Raw genomic sequence first — 14,375 nt, forward strand, 5'->3', positions numbered from 1 at the left:
ATAAAGCTTTTTTATATTGTAGTTAACTAATCAACTTCAGTCAGGTTATAAATAGTAGTAGTAATTTATAATATTATGTATCACATTAATGCATAACATTTATATTATATATATAATATTATTGAAAAGTAAAGCTGGAAACATAAGTATATTTCAACAAATTTAATATCAGATAGTATAGGTAATAAGGATTTATAATTAAAAAATTTAGTAAGTTAAAGAGTTAGAAGTTGTAGGAAGATTTTAATTCTAACTATTTAACTTAAGTAATAAACAGTCTGAATAAAATTTAATTGTTTATCAATGAACCATTAAGATTATTAATTTAACAGCTCTTAGAAAGGATATCAATAAACTAAAATCAATAATAAAAAAAAAAAATGTTCACATGAGTAAAAACATTACATAGGTAAGAATAAAAATTTAAAAATAGGAAATTTATCTGTTTTAAAACATAGTTGTGTGGCTATTTTTTAACATACAATTTTATCAAAATAATATTAAAATATATTTAAATAAAACTGTTTTATATACTTCATTGGTTTTGACTGCTTGTATAGATCAGACAATTGTTTTGTAAAAAATCCGCAATCTGCAATAGTTGAAAAATTAGAATCCTGGTAAATTGGCTGTTACGGGATCTTGCAGGTCTATTAGAGCATATGTAACACCTGTTACACCTATATGTATATATAAAAAAAAATAAAATTTTAAAAACTATTTTATAATACTATGGTAAAACTTTGCTAAAATAAAATAATTACTTGGAACTATCAATTAAATTATTAATCAACTATTTAATTATATTATACTAGACTTTGTCAAAGTTTGAATTTTTTTATTATGACTATTTTCTGCCTTATTGAGGTTTCTGTCTAGGTAGGGTTGATTAATTATATATTTAAATAGAACCAAAGAAATTTTTTGTCACATGGAGGTTTTACTGTATATATTTTACTTAAATTATTGATATTTGAAATACAAGAATTTTTATATTAAATGACTAAATTTTATGACTAGAAAACTTTAAATTATTTAGTTAAGTAACACAAAAAATTATGAGACTTGAGTGTTTAAATTTTTAAAATTAGAAGTATATTAGTTTGAAATTTGAATACTAAAAGAACAATTATTGTAAAAAAGATAACATTGGTGATATCACAATATCATTGATATCATTAAACATTTATGTACAATAATAAATAAACTTTTTCCTTTCGTAATTATTGTTAGTATCAATAAGTAATATGCACAAAAAAAAAAAAAAAAAATCATAAAAAAGAACTCTAAAACTAATAATTTATACTATTTAAGTCGCTAGTTTTTCATAGAAATTTCCTCAATAAACTATTGTTGATTTATGTATCATGTATATTCAAAGTTGATTTTGAATAATGTATATACGTTATTCAGCTAATAAACAATTTTTTTCCTTAAAATTAATTAAAATGGTCAAGAAATAAATAACATTTTATATTGATATATTACAATACCTTCAAACATTGAATATGGGTTTTCTGGTATATTTTTTTGACGACCAATTGTTAAGCACCAATCAACAAACCTTGCAGTTTGATACAAATATTTAGATTTCTGTAAAAAATAATATTTATTAATTTTAATAAAAATAAAATAATAGATACATTTCATTCTATTGAATCAAATTCTACATATAACATCTAGTATAATATAACTTTATAAAGTTAATTTTATCAAAAATAGAATATTTGTAAATCATAAATAAATAAAATAATATTTTAGTTTGTAGGCATATTATATCATATCATTTTAGAAGTAAATTTAGTACAGTATAATAGTTTCTAAATCTACATACTAATAAAATAATTAGAATTTGGAACAAATCCATTTTAATTGTAATTATAAACTATCAAAATATAGCAATAACTGTTACAAAGTTTAAGAAATAAAATTTACCACATAATGATTTTTTTTTTTATTACTTGTTTAAAGTGAACAGTTATAATTTTACAACATTTCAATTTTAAAGTAAAAATAAAACCATGATTTTTGTAATACATTTTGGTTGACAAAATTATTATCTATAGCTCATGGATACATATTATATACTCAGGCTTAATTAGGAACAGTAAGTAATTATAGAGTTTTAAATTTTTATGAGCTTACTCCAGTTAATTGAAAGAGTGACATAAAAGTATAGGAATTTCCACTAACGCCATGACACAGTCCATATCCCTTAGTTAATAAACCACGTTCCCAAACAACACTAGCGTATAATTCTGCTGCTTCTAGGTACTTCTCATCTAGAAAAATCTTAATAACAAACATAACTTATTACTAAAACATACATACTATTATAGTCTATCATAAGCTGACAAAATCTTTTATATAGATAAGCAGTACCACTGATTTAATATAATTTATAATAAAAAAAAATTAAATTTCTTATACATTAGAAAAGTGTAAAACAAATTTATATCTTATTTTTAATGTTTTATGAATTACAAAAAAATTTCGCATTTAAATAAAAGTTCTAAGCTTTAGAGATTATTTAATAATTGATTTGGATTTTATAAATAATAGTATTTCAAATATTTCAATGTTATTGAATTAAGCATATCAAATATAACAAGTAGATTAGTTTGTTTGAGTTAATTAAAATATCTCTAGTATACCATATAACAAAATAATAAACACTATACAATTTCACTTATAATTGTTGGTGAAAGTGTTAAATGATGAGCATCAAATAATTTAATGTATTGGTAGATATGTATATAATGAAATTCATTTTTTTTTAAAGAAATAATAGTTTGAAAAACTATTCACAATACAAAAAGTATTAAATACTTATATACTATTAATTATTAATAGTATTTAAAATAATTTATTTGAAACACTGCTAAATTTCCATATAAATATTTATGATACTGAGTATAATCTACTAATACATAAATTTAAACGTTTCTTACTTTATAAGCTAGTGCATAAGTATGTGAGACACCAGAAGCACCATGACACCACTGAACTAAATGATCTGGATCATTACATAGAGAAGATGGTAGATTTCCAGATGGATACCTTAATGTCAATAAGTAGTCGAGAGCTGGCTTAATAAGACTGTCTAATTCCCTTTTGGTAAGATAAGCCTTAGCCTTAAACATATCAAATATAATACAATGACAATATAGAACAATCGAAAAGAATATGAAAAATAAAAACTATACATGGCCAGTCTTGTAAAATACTTTAGTGAAAGTATTTAAATAGTTTTTAAGCACTTAAATAAATATCTTAAACACTTTTAAAAAAATTATTTGGATAAACTGTTTTATTTATTCTCTCAAACTATCTGTATTTAAAATCAAATGCTTTTCTCTATAGCTTATATATTTCTTTTTTTTCAATTCAATACCAAAAAATAAATAATAAAACAACAGAATACATAACTATCTTATATAAAATAATATTTATACTTTACACGAATCATACACAACCAAAAACTTGAAGAAAATAAAACAGATGAATAATTTATAGTTAAATCAAATTAAATAATGTAAAATATGAAAATGCTAAAAAAAAAAAAATAAAATTGTAATTTTTTTTGTGTATAATCTGTAAAGAAAATTGTTTATAAGAACAAGGGAAAACTTAATATTTATAGAAAGATCGAAACAAATGGCGTGAGAATTTATATGAGAACGATAATCAATATTGGAATTTAAAGGTGTGTATTGTAAAAAATTAAAAAATATATTTAAGTTTATCTATAAATGCTTTTTTTAAGCTATTTGTATTTATAATCAAATTTTTACTGAATATTCGAGTATGTATTTCAAATACCTGACTTAATAAAAATCTGTACTTAATGTATTAGAACATGTTTTTTACAAGACTGTACGTTAGTATTTAATAAAACCATACTAGAAGAAGACAATGTAGAACACCCGATAAACCTTGAGCTGCCCCCAAGTATTTTTTATTGTAACATTTGTATATGAGAGAAGTTTTTTTTGGTTTATCTTTTTCACATGCCCGTACACCATTGTCTAAAATCGCCGTCACAACCTGTTTTATTAATGCATTTTATTACACACAAAGCCAATAATAATAATAATAAACATTACTGTTTTGATTAGTTACCTTTCGTATCAATTTATCGCTATCTCGATCATCCCATCCGAGCTTTTTAAGTAATAGTAAAGAATATAGATATCCAGCTCGTCCATAAAATAAAATATCAGGCATTTTTTCATTCAATGCTAATGGCAACAAATTTACAACTCTATATCAAAGAAAAAATTCAAAGTTAATATTTTTAAACAATGTAAAAATCATAAAATAAGGTTACAATATGATGAATACTTTTGAATCATTTTGTTTGCATTTTCAATATCGCCAAGATCTCGATAAATTTCAGTAGCTGTTACAAATATGCCAGATTTTCCAGTTAAATATGTTACGCTATCAGAATTTCCATCTAATATTGATATACATTTTTCGATAATCAACTTAGCCTAAAAATATAAATATATATAATAGGAAAGCCTTAATAACTAAATTGATAATAAACAGATGACTTACAATACAATTTCATCCAAGTAGGAAAATTTAATTAGTATGTCATAAAAATTACAAATGCAAAGCAACTGTTTTATAAAATTCACCTTAATCCAAACTATTGATTTTTTTTCAAATCTTAGGTAAATAATATAAAAATATTGCATACATAAGTGTCATACTCAGAAGAATATTGTTTTAGTGAAAGAAAAATAAATGAAATTTAGAGTTAGTTTATCAGTTCTTTTTATATTATTAATTGCATAAAATAATAAACTGAACAAATAAAAGTTATAATATTTAAATATATATACTGTTTTTTTTATAAAATTTATGAACTTAATTTATAATAAAAAACAAAGAGTAAAAATTAAATGAGAGATTTAAATAAGAAAAAAATAAATAATGAAAACATAGCTAATTGTACAAAATACAAGATTTCAAAATGTATTACGATATTGATTTTATTCTTGCAATACTTTTATAAAGAATTTTTCTTAAATCAAAATTTAAAAACTTAATTTAAAAAATCAAGGTAGTGAATAATTAGCATATTTATAAAATATTAATATTTAACTGGTCAAACAAACCTCTACAGTTTTATTATTGTTTTGTGTTTTGCTAGCATAAAAATTATACAGCAAGGCAACACCCGCCATTCCAGAATATATAGACTCTACAGTAAGTTCATCTTCGTAAGGTTTTGGTTTTTTTAAAAATCTTTGAACTTCTTGGTCTATTATATACATATGAGCTTCAATAAACTCATTGATTTTGTACTTAAACAACTTTGTAGTTTTTAAACTTTCTATGTTATACTGAAAAATAATAAACTCACAGTCAATAAAAAATTAAATAAATCAGTCTATAGGTTATCAATTATCATAAAATGCATAGAGTATTTTTTATTAAGGCATTAATTAGTAATAAATGAATATATTAGTTAAAAACAAAATACTTTATTTAAATATTAATAATAATTGAAAGACACCAATATTAACCTAAAGTATAAACAAAAATTTAATTTATTTGTAATTTGCTATGATTGATTTTTTTAAATATTTGATTAATCTTATGATTAAAAATTACTGTTAATTATCAACTAATAACCATATTTACATAAATAATAATACATTTCTATTTTATACCTTCAGTAAATTTATAGTTATTATTCATTACTTTATTATTGTCATTTATTTTACTATTAGTAATATGGGTAGTTGAATACATTTTTCTATTATGATCTTATAGAGAATTTATATTTAATTTTAAAATTTAAAGTTTAATACATTTTTTAAAAATTCTAAATTTTAACACTTATAAGGGACTATGTAATTTTGATTAGTAAATGAACTATTTATGCTATTTATGAAGAACTTTGTATTACATTTTCAAGTGTTTTGATCCAATAATTATAATTTCTGTATCATTATTTACAGAAAAACATTAAAATAAATGTCAATAAGTAGTTCAAAATGATTCAAAATATTTTTAAATTTTATAATGTACCTAATACCTATAGATGATATCAATTTAAATATTTTATGAACATTTTTAGTCTTTATAATTAACTACACTAGAGTGATACTTATTTTTTCAACATTATTTTTTTTAGACAGTGCCTCTTAAATTTATTCTTTTATTCTGTTACATAGGTTAGTAATTTTGGCAAAATTTGGAAGATTTCACTCAACTCCTTCTGATGCCGCATCGGGATTGAATATAACAAAAGGGGATAGTTTTCTTATTATTTTATTTAATTCAGAAACTATTGTAATCAGAGAAAAAATTTAAGAACCTAAATTATGTATCTTGATTATGGTCTATAAAAGGCATTTTACAAAAACTGTTGAAAGTCCATTATTTTTTAAGATAAATTGATTATGTCAAAATATTATATTTATTTATTGAAATTGATTTTTTTCAGTTAATTAAATATACAAAACGTCTGTTTTGATGTATGATAAAATACTTTATATAATTATAACACGGAATTTAATATTTAAAAAAAAGGGTTACATTAAAAATTTCATAAGATCAAATTTTTTAAAGATTTTGATTTTATTTACCTAAATTTTTTGTGAAATTACAATGTTAATAAAAAATTTTTTTATTTTTAATTTTACTAATAATGAATTGTTTACTCCTAAAAATGTTTTCTTGATTATTAGTTTATTACTTTATGGATATTTCTTTTAAGTTTTAATAGGCTTTAAAAATCTAGAAAATATAGTAATAATTTGAAGTTTGATTTAAGTTAATTATAGTTAAATTATTTGCCTGTAATACGGATTGTTTTTGTTCTATGTTTTTTGTACATTTCTTCTATTAGCTTGACTCCTCTCTCGGCAATGTCATTTACGTTTTTTTAATGATTTAATGATTTCTTTTTCAATTTTGTAGTAATTTTAATTATTCAAATGAAACAGATCAATAGTCAAAAACTTTATGGAAATATTAAACCTCTTGAACACTCCAATTGATTTAAAGTTTATCAAATCAATCAGGAGATATTTTTGACTAAAATGTGAAATACTACAAATGGTTCACTATTTTTTTTAATGTTACTTTGGTTAATGTATACTATATAATACTGATTTTTAAATGCTTAAAATATAATAATTTCAGGATTTATTGTAAGGGTTATAGATTAACTATATACATAGAATTGATGATTATAGTAATTTTAGGAAGTTTTTACTCCTACTTTGCTTCTAAATGTATACTTTAATTTAAACTAAAATAAAAGTTCTATACAAAAATATATTTTGGAGTAAATTATTTAAAGTATTAAATAAAAATAATACATTTTAATTGTATGATTTTCAAAAAGTCTCACAAAGTTCTTTTTCTTTTAGTGTTATTGCAAATAAAATATAAATAAAAAAAGCAAATATATATCATACCTACAATTTTTAGAAACTAAGAGTCAGTGGCTATCGCCAAAATTTAAACAGTTGATATAAAAATATGTTCCTACAAGCCACTATATACTCTCATAGCTTTTTTTTTTTAAACATCTTAAATAGCAATGCTTGTCCACTATCAATAATCAATATTTCTATTTTAACAGAAAATGCTAGTTATATTTATTTTTATTTTGGTGATTAACTTGTTTTTTCGTTTTACAATCATTATAGCAAACTGGTCTAATACAGCTAAGTTAATCCTTATTTTACTTATTTTTTTTAAACCAAGAGCACTTTTTATATTTTCTTCTATACAATAAGTATCTTACTGAACCTTACAATAAATCTTGCAATATTTTAGTAAACCAAAAGAGTGATTAGTGATTACAATTAAATTATATTAATAATTAAATAAAAAACAAGTTACAAAAATAATCAACTATTATGGTACAAAATGATTTTAATATGAGTTTTTATATGAGAGAATAAAATGTATTAATATAAAAAAACCAGCTTATTCAATTTACTTTCTAACATGCTTGCTGCATATTATTTTAAATATATCTGTTCTTATGCAAAATAAAATGGTTATAAAAAAAAAAAATGTAATATTTAAGAATACAAATATTTATGTACAACTTACAGATACATGTAAAATATTACTTATATATTGAAAATAAAGTTTTTATTCATAACACTGAGAAAGTTATAATGCATTGATTGATTAACAAGATACATGATGCCTTTTAGATGCCTACATATTATGTGGACAATACTTAATGACACTAATATGCATCATTCACTGCAAATGCATTTAATAACTAGTCAATTCATAAGTTAGATAGTACCTACAATTTTAACTTTTGTTTGAGATTAAAATTAAATAATAGATTCTCTTTAAACTAAAAAAATTAATTATATTTTAGGTTGAAACAAAATTTTTTTAAATTCAATACAAAATAAGTATTTAACACACAGTTAATACGCCTACTTACATAAATTTTAAGCGATCTTCTTACTACTTCATTCGCTTTTTCAGTAGATAGTGAACTCAGATCATTTCTGTAATTTCTGCAGAGCTCGAGTTTCTGCTGATCGGATTTATTGTTGTCCACCATCATAAATTTATTGTTAACTACTCCACAAAAATTTATAAATTAAGCACATTAGTCGTGTGAAAAAATAAGAATCATAATATTTAAAAATTGTAAGATTTTTAGAGGTTTTTTCCAATTTCTATTGTGATGCAAACATAATACTTAAATTCTTGCAGGTAGTATTAAAAGTTTTATTAATTAAAATTTATTTAATTTTTCACCCGGATATTTCAAAATATATGATAAACCTAAATCGGTTTATGTTAAAAAATTATTTGTTAATCAATATTGAATTATTTAAAAATATTAACCAGGTGGTAAAATCAATATATCAGCGACCGATGGCATTAAATAATTAAAGTCAAGGACATTATGAAAAAAAATTAATTTATCATAATAGGTACCATTAACATAACTAAGTATAAAATAGCTTATAATAAATAAAAATATAAAAATTTATATTGCGATAGTTAATGAAGTATATTTTCGAGTTTCATGAATGAAAAAAAAAAATCACTTATTGAACTGTGCAATAATATTAAAAAAAGGAAATTTATATAACGGAAATAATTTGTATAATATACGATGTAAAACCATCATAATATCATAAAATTACATAGTAACAGTTATTAGCGACTACTGTTTCCCAAGTTAAATACTTCATGGAGATTGGAGATGATGTTAAAAATATTACACACGATAGAGACAAAACACAAATCAGTCAACCCAATCACCTAATAAAGTAGGTACACTTGTAATAGTAATAAATTTTCGGATTTCGTACCCGACTAGTATTAAATGACGAGCTGCGTTTGCGGTTAGGTTATAGTTCAGTCTTCTTCACTCTTCAGTCTTCAATCAAACGTACAATAATGCATTTTAGCAATGTAATTGTAAAATAATAAAAAATAAATAAATAGAGTAGCCGGCTCCAGGCTTTGGTGTTCGTTGTTGGAGACAGCCGCTAGCCGGGAACCTATGCTATCCGGCACTCAGACTCGGATGAGTACACGGCGGTCACGGGTGCGGGGTGGAGGTGGAATGATTCGACAAAAAAAAAAAATTACAATAGTGGCGTGAGCATTGTCGCGAAATCGATACGATAGTTTGTAGTATACACTATCTATATAGAGTACGCGGTACCAACAATCGCGACAACCGTGTATCGATAACGCCGTTTCGCCGCCCGCAATAACACGCACAACTATAATCTGTTCTGTGGTAATAATTGTGGTGGGTGTTACTGATAAAATAAAAAATTGCGTTTCGTTGTTTCTGGCACAGATAACGAGAGCCCGTCGTTCCAGTTAATATGTGTTGTGGGCTGACTGGGCACCGCAGATATAAATTATAAATAACCAACTTAATAATATATAATAATAATACCTAATAATCTATATCTGCGCCGTACTCGCTCTGACTACCACGACCGTTCGCAGGGAACCGAATACTGATCAATCATCAAAAGCCGTTCGCATTTCTCTGTGTCCCGTGATTGTCATCGTCGTCGTCGTCGTTGTCGTCGTCGTCATCGTTGTCGGTAAGTCCGAATAATATCTCTCGTAAAACTTTAACGTTTCGTGACGGCCGTAGCGACGCAATCGTTATTTTCGTCCAGATAACAATTTTTAATGGCCGTCCTGTCACCAGACACCAACTCCCAACACATTATCATTTATCAGTGCTGAGACGGATTCCGATCTTTTTCTTTTTCTTTTGTGTAATGTGTATATTTTGATACATCTTTTCACTATTATAATGGAGAAGAGATTAAATTTTAAATTTCCAGCTTAAAGATTGTCTGATAACGTGTTGTTCACAATACGGATCGTGCGACCATACACAAGCTATAACATTATCTTTTCTCCTGAGGTCATTTTATACGATTGTCAATAGATTCGTTTGTTGACTTACTATAATACAATTACATATGAATTATGATAGTATTTTGAATAATTTTACATCTCATTTTCTGACGTAATAGTGCTCTATCGATTTGTTGTCTACAGTCTACTTCTAATTTCTTTGTTCATTGCAACATAATATTATCATTGTTTACTATTGTCGCAAGCGATCTGAAGACCACCGATTTAACCAACATTATCTTTACATTGTATATTCTAGACACATTTTTAGCAATATTTTACTAGGTAGGCACTAGGCACTGAATATTTTTTCTTGAAATATCAAAAAAAGTTATGAATACATATGAATTATGCACAACTTAAATGATATTAATATTAAAATAATTAAATTTAAATTTACCAAGAATGTTAGTTTATTTTGATTGGTACTTATTTAAATTTAATTATTGAAAATAAACAACATTGTATTAATTAGTAATTATTTTTATTTTTTTGTTTTTAATTACGTACAATTTTATCTTTGATAATAACTTATTTCATCACTGATTCAAAATATAAATTTTATTTTGCATTTATTGTTTCTCAAAAATTTTTTTTGCCGGTATTAAAATTAATTTTATAATTTTTTATACATACTGTAGGTAGTCTAAATTATAATTTTTCTTCTTAAATATTATTGGCAGTGAGAAGGTTCTTATTATAATTTTAATTACCACTTATAACTATCCGTGAATTCAACTAGTTTAATAATATACATATCCCAAACTACTGGAAGTTGATCATCTAAAAAAATTTAAAATATAGAATCAATAAAAACACTAAGATGAGTAATGCTTTTTCTAATTTATTATGTAAAACAGATGTTTAGGTACATTTAATAATAAAATATATTGTAAGTATATTTAAATTTATTAATATTCATTTGTTTTTACATTTAAAAACACAAATATTTTTTCAAATGAATAAATCTTATAAAAATTAAATCGAAATTATTTTAGTAGTAAAATCTGTATGTGTAAACGAAATTGTCCTGAGTAACTGATTCCTAATCAACACAGAGCCGAACCTATTAGAGCTATCGATTTGAAATTTTGATGGAAGATTAATATTGTAATTTTACTGTGCACAAAGAAAGTATTTTTCAAAGTTTTGATTTTAAGGGGTTGAAATCAGCAAAAAACATAATGTTACACATAAATTGTTTATCTATATTCATCAATGAGTGAGCGCTTATAAGCTATGTGTCTTTGGCTTACATTTTCATGTTCTTTTTCACATGGACAATTTTATTTTTATGTGGCATGCTCCTGAGTCAGTATGTCCACAAATTTAATAATTTTGGCATCAAACGGAAATATACCAAAAGTACTTTAAAGAAAAGTTTTATAATAAAATTGTTGTTATAAATTATTATTTCTTATTATATACCTACTAAAATTTTGTGGATAAAGCTGCAATAGGTAACCTAGGTATTAGTTCAATTTATGTAAATCACAAAATAAATCATACACAAAAATGTCATGGATTTTTTTGATTATTCAAAGTTGTTTGTAAATTACGTAAAATTACAAAAGATTGATATAAAATAAATTACATTTTTTTTTGGAAAATCATTGTTTAAGATAGTAATTATTACACTATAAAGTACAAGCATTTAACTAGGGAAGCAAGAAATAAAAAATTACATTGTATACTCTATAGTAATATGTACTAAAAAAAACTACTCTTTCGTATATACAAGAGAGTCGCTATTATTTAATTTTATTTTTGGGGATACATGACTTAAAAAGATTAAGAACCACTGGTCCAAGATGTATCAAACAAAAATGAAACAGTCATAACTTCCTGTCCCTAATTATATTTGTAAATTGTTTCGTATAAATTTAATAATTATGATTAAATATACATTGATGTATAACTCAATTTCATGATATAATAATTATAAAAATAAAATAAAAAAAAAATTCAAAATATTTAATTTTTTTGTTTTTATTTACTACCTGGCTAAATACATTTCAGTTGATTATATTGTTTGACTTAATTAAAATATATATTGTGTACCATATAATATACAATTCATTCTTCAATATTTATACCTATTATATTACTTGAATTTTTTTGACAAATAAAAAATACTTTCTATTAAATAGTTAATACGTTTAAAAAATTGTTTAGATCATAAAAAAAATATATATTTTTTAAAAAATTTTTGTTAACTCGTGCAAATCCGCAACTATTATTTATATGTATATTGTAATCATTGATAAATAATTTTGGATTCATTTTTTTTTTTTTTTTTTGTATATAGTAACAACCATTTAAAAAACTTATAACATTTTACTTCAACTCAGCACTGGAATTCAAACTATTACTGCTAAACAAAAAATAAAGCTGGAAAAACTAAAAGTAAATCTTAATTTTTTTTAAAATAAATATTGAATATTTAGTATCAATCATTTAAAACATTATGTACCATACTAGTGTCTGTGTATGTTGAGTTCTCAGTGATTGTTCTCAGATAAAAACTTCTGAAAATCTACCTACCTAATATATTATGTACACTATGATTGAAGTTAAGATTTATTATTATTTCATTTTTAAAATCATCTCAATAAATTAAAATTGTTGGTCATCTAAGAAGATATATTTATTGATCTCTAAGAAATTCTTGATGTCGCAAATCTAAAACCAATAAAAATTAATATATTTTTGTAAGTAGTTATTTAATTTTTTTTTTTTAATGATAAATAGTAAAAATAATTTTTACTGAGACTTACCTAATATATTATGTTCTATTGTTATTTTGGTGAAATGATCTAACAGTAAACTGTCATTAATTTTTCTATCCCTCTTGACCAAAAAAAGGTCTGAGAATGTTATTGATGAAAATTTGTATCGTATTTGTTAATACTTCTAATTATCTGTGTATGTATTAATTGAGTGTACATATTTTGAAATATAATTTAAGTCATTATATTTCTTAAAATGACTAAAATAAAATGTTTTAATTGTCTAATAAATATGTTATAATAAATTTATAACACATCTAACCCAACCTCCATAATTTGATTCAATTGTATCTAATATTATTTTTTTTTTTTACAGGTTTATTTTTATTGAAACTTGAAAGTTACCATTCATTATGTCAACTCCTGCCAGACGTAGACTAATGCGAGACTTTAAAAAATTACAAGAAGATCCACCTGCAGGTATCAGTGGCACACCAACTGATAATAACATCATGCTGTGGAAAGCTGTAATTTTTGGACCTCACGATACTCCATTTGAAGATGGCACATTTAAATTAACAATAGAATTTACTGAAGAATATCCTAATAAACCACCAACAGTTAGATTTGTTTCAAAAATGTTTCATCCAAATGTCTATGCTGACGGAGGAATTTGTCTTGATATATTACAGAACCGCTGGAGTCCCACTTATGATGTAGCTGCTATTTTGACATCCATACAATCACTTCTTAGTGATCCAAATCCTAATTCGCCAGCTAATTCTATGGCTGCCCAATTGTATAAGGAGAATCGCAGAGAATATGAGAAACGTGTAAAGATGTGTGTGGAGCAAAGTTTCATTGATTAGAATTCATTAATTATTCTTTTTAATCATAAATAAAAAAAAATAAAAATAGTTGGTGTGTTATTAGTTCTTTTAAACTTAATGATTGAATTTTTATGATGATGATAACTATTATTCCAATGCATCAAAAAAATAATTTTTTATGAAATTAGTTTTTTTTTTTTTGCATAATTGTATGTTTATTGAATTATTATTATTATTATTATTTTAATGGTTTAATATATTATTTAAGTATATTGATGCAAGTGAAGTTAAAATATCATAAATAATTCAAATGTTTTGTAATGATTAACTTTATAATCATAGCTATATTCCAGAAACGTTTTTTTTTTTATTTGTAAGTTATTTTATATTTTGAATTTGTATATTT

General features: G+C 23.5%; 2 protein-coding genes across 3 annotated transcripts; one reads left to right on the forward strand and one right to left on the reverse strand.

Annotated features, from left to right (window-relative positions):
- Positions 1-392: 392 nt before the first annotated feature.
- LOC112595638 (lanC-like protein 2) lies at positions 393-9,709 on the reverse strand. Its single transcript, XM_025340919.1, has 10 exons — positions 9,330-9,709; positions 8,444-8,583; positions 5,130-5,357; positions 4,345-4,496; positions 4,123-4,264; positions 3,904-4,047; positions 2,952-3,134; positions 2,146-2,292; positions 1,494-1,593; positions 393-680 (listed from the first exon to the last, which is right to left on the reverse strand). The coding sequence occupies exons 2-10, from the start codon at positions 8,567-8,569 to the stop codon at positions 610-612; spliced, it is 1,293 nt and encodes a 430-aa protein (XP_025196704.1). The 5' UTR covers positions 8,570-8,583; positions 9,330-9,709; the 3' UTR covers positions 393-609.
- Positions 9,710-9,847: 138 nt separating this feature from the next.
- Positions 9,848-14,085, forward strand: LOC112595639 (ubiquitin-conjugating enzyme E2-17 kDa-like). Of its 2 annotated transcripts, XM_025340921.1 has the most exons (3): positions 9,848-10,085; positions 12,719-12,816; positions 13,516-14,085. In XM_025340921.1, exon 3 carries the CDS (start codon positions 13,553-13,555, stop codon positions 14,006-14,008), a length of 456 nt encoding a protein of 151 aa, XP_025196706.1. In that variant the 5' UTR covers positions 9,848-10,085; positions 12,719-12,816; positions 13,516-13,552; the 3' UTR covers positions 14,009-14,085. The 2 variants fall into 2 exon arrangements, with proteins under 2 accessions (XP_025196706.1, XP_025196705.1); XM_025340920.1 differs by lacking the exon at positions 12,719-12,816 and having other exon boundaries at positions 9,849-10,085.
- The last annotated feature ends 290 nt before the right edge of the window (positions 14,086-14,375 follow it).

This window comes from Melanaphis sacchari, unplaced genomic scaffold, assembly GCF_002803265.2.
Source record: "Melanaphis sacchari strain LSU unplaced genomic scaffold, SCAv2.0 Contig28_pilon_pilon, whole genome shotgun sequence".
Lineage (NCBI taxonomy): Eukaryota > Metazoa > Arthropoda > Insecta > Hemiptera > Aphididae > Melanaphis > Melanaphis sacchari.

What these genes read in the sequence shown, in the direction of transcription:
- LOC112595638 (XM_025340919.1), bottom strand. Translation starts at nt 8,569, where the DNA reads ATGATGGTGGACAACAATAAATCCGATCAGCAGAAACTCGAGCTCTGC. An exon ending in ACAATAATAAAACTGTAGAG is followed by an intron (nt 4,497 to 5,129) that starts GTTTGTTTGACC and finishes TTATATTTTTAG; the next exon opens with GCTAAGTTGATTATCGAAAA. An exon ending in GCGATAAATTGATACGAAAG is followed by an intron (nt 4,048 to 4,122) that starts GTAACTAATCAA and finishes TTAATAAAACAG; the next exon opens with GTTGTGACGGCGATTTTAGA.
- LOC112595639 (XM_025340921.1), top strand. Translation starts at nt 13,553, where the DNA reads ATGTCAACTCCTGCCAGACGTAGACTAATGCGAGACTTTAAAAAATTA.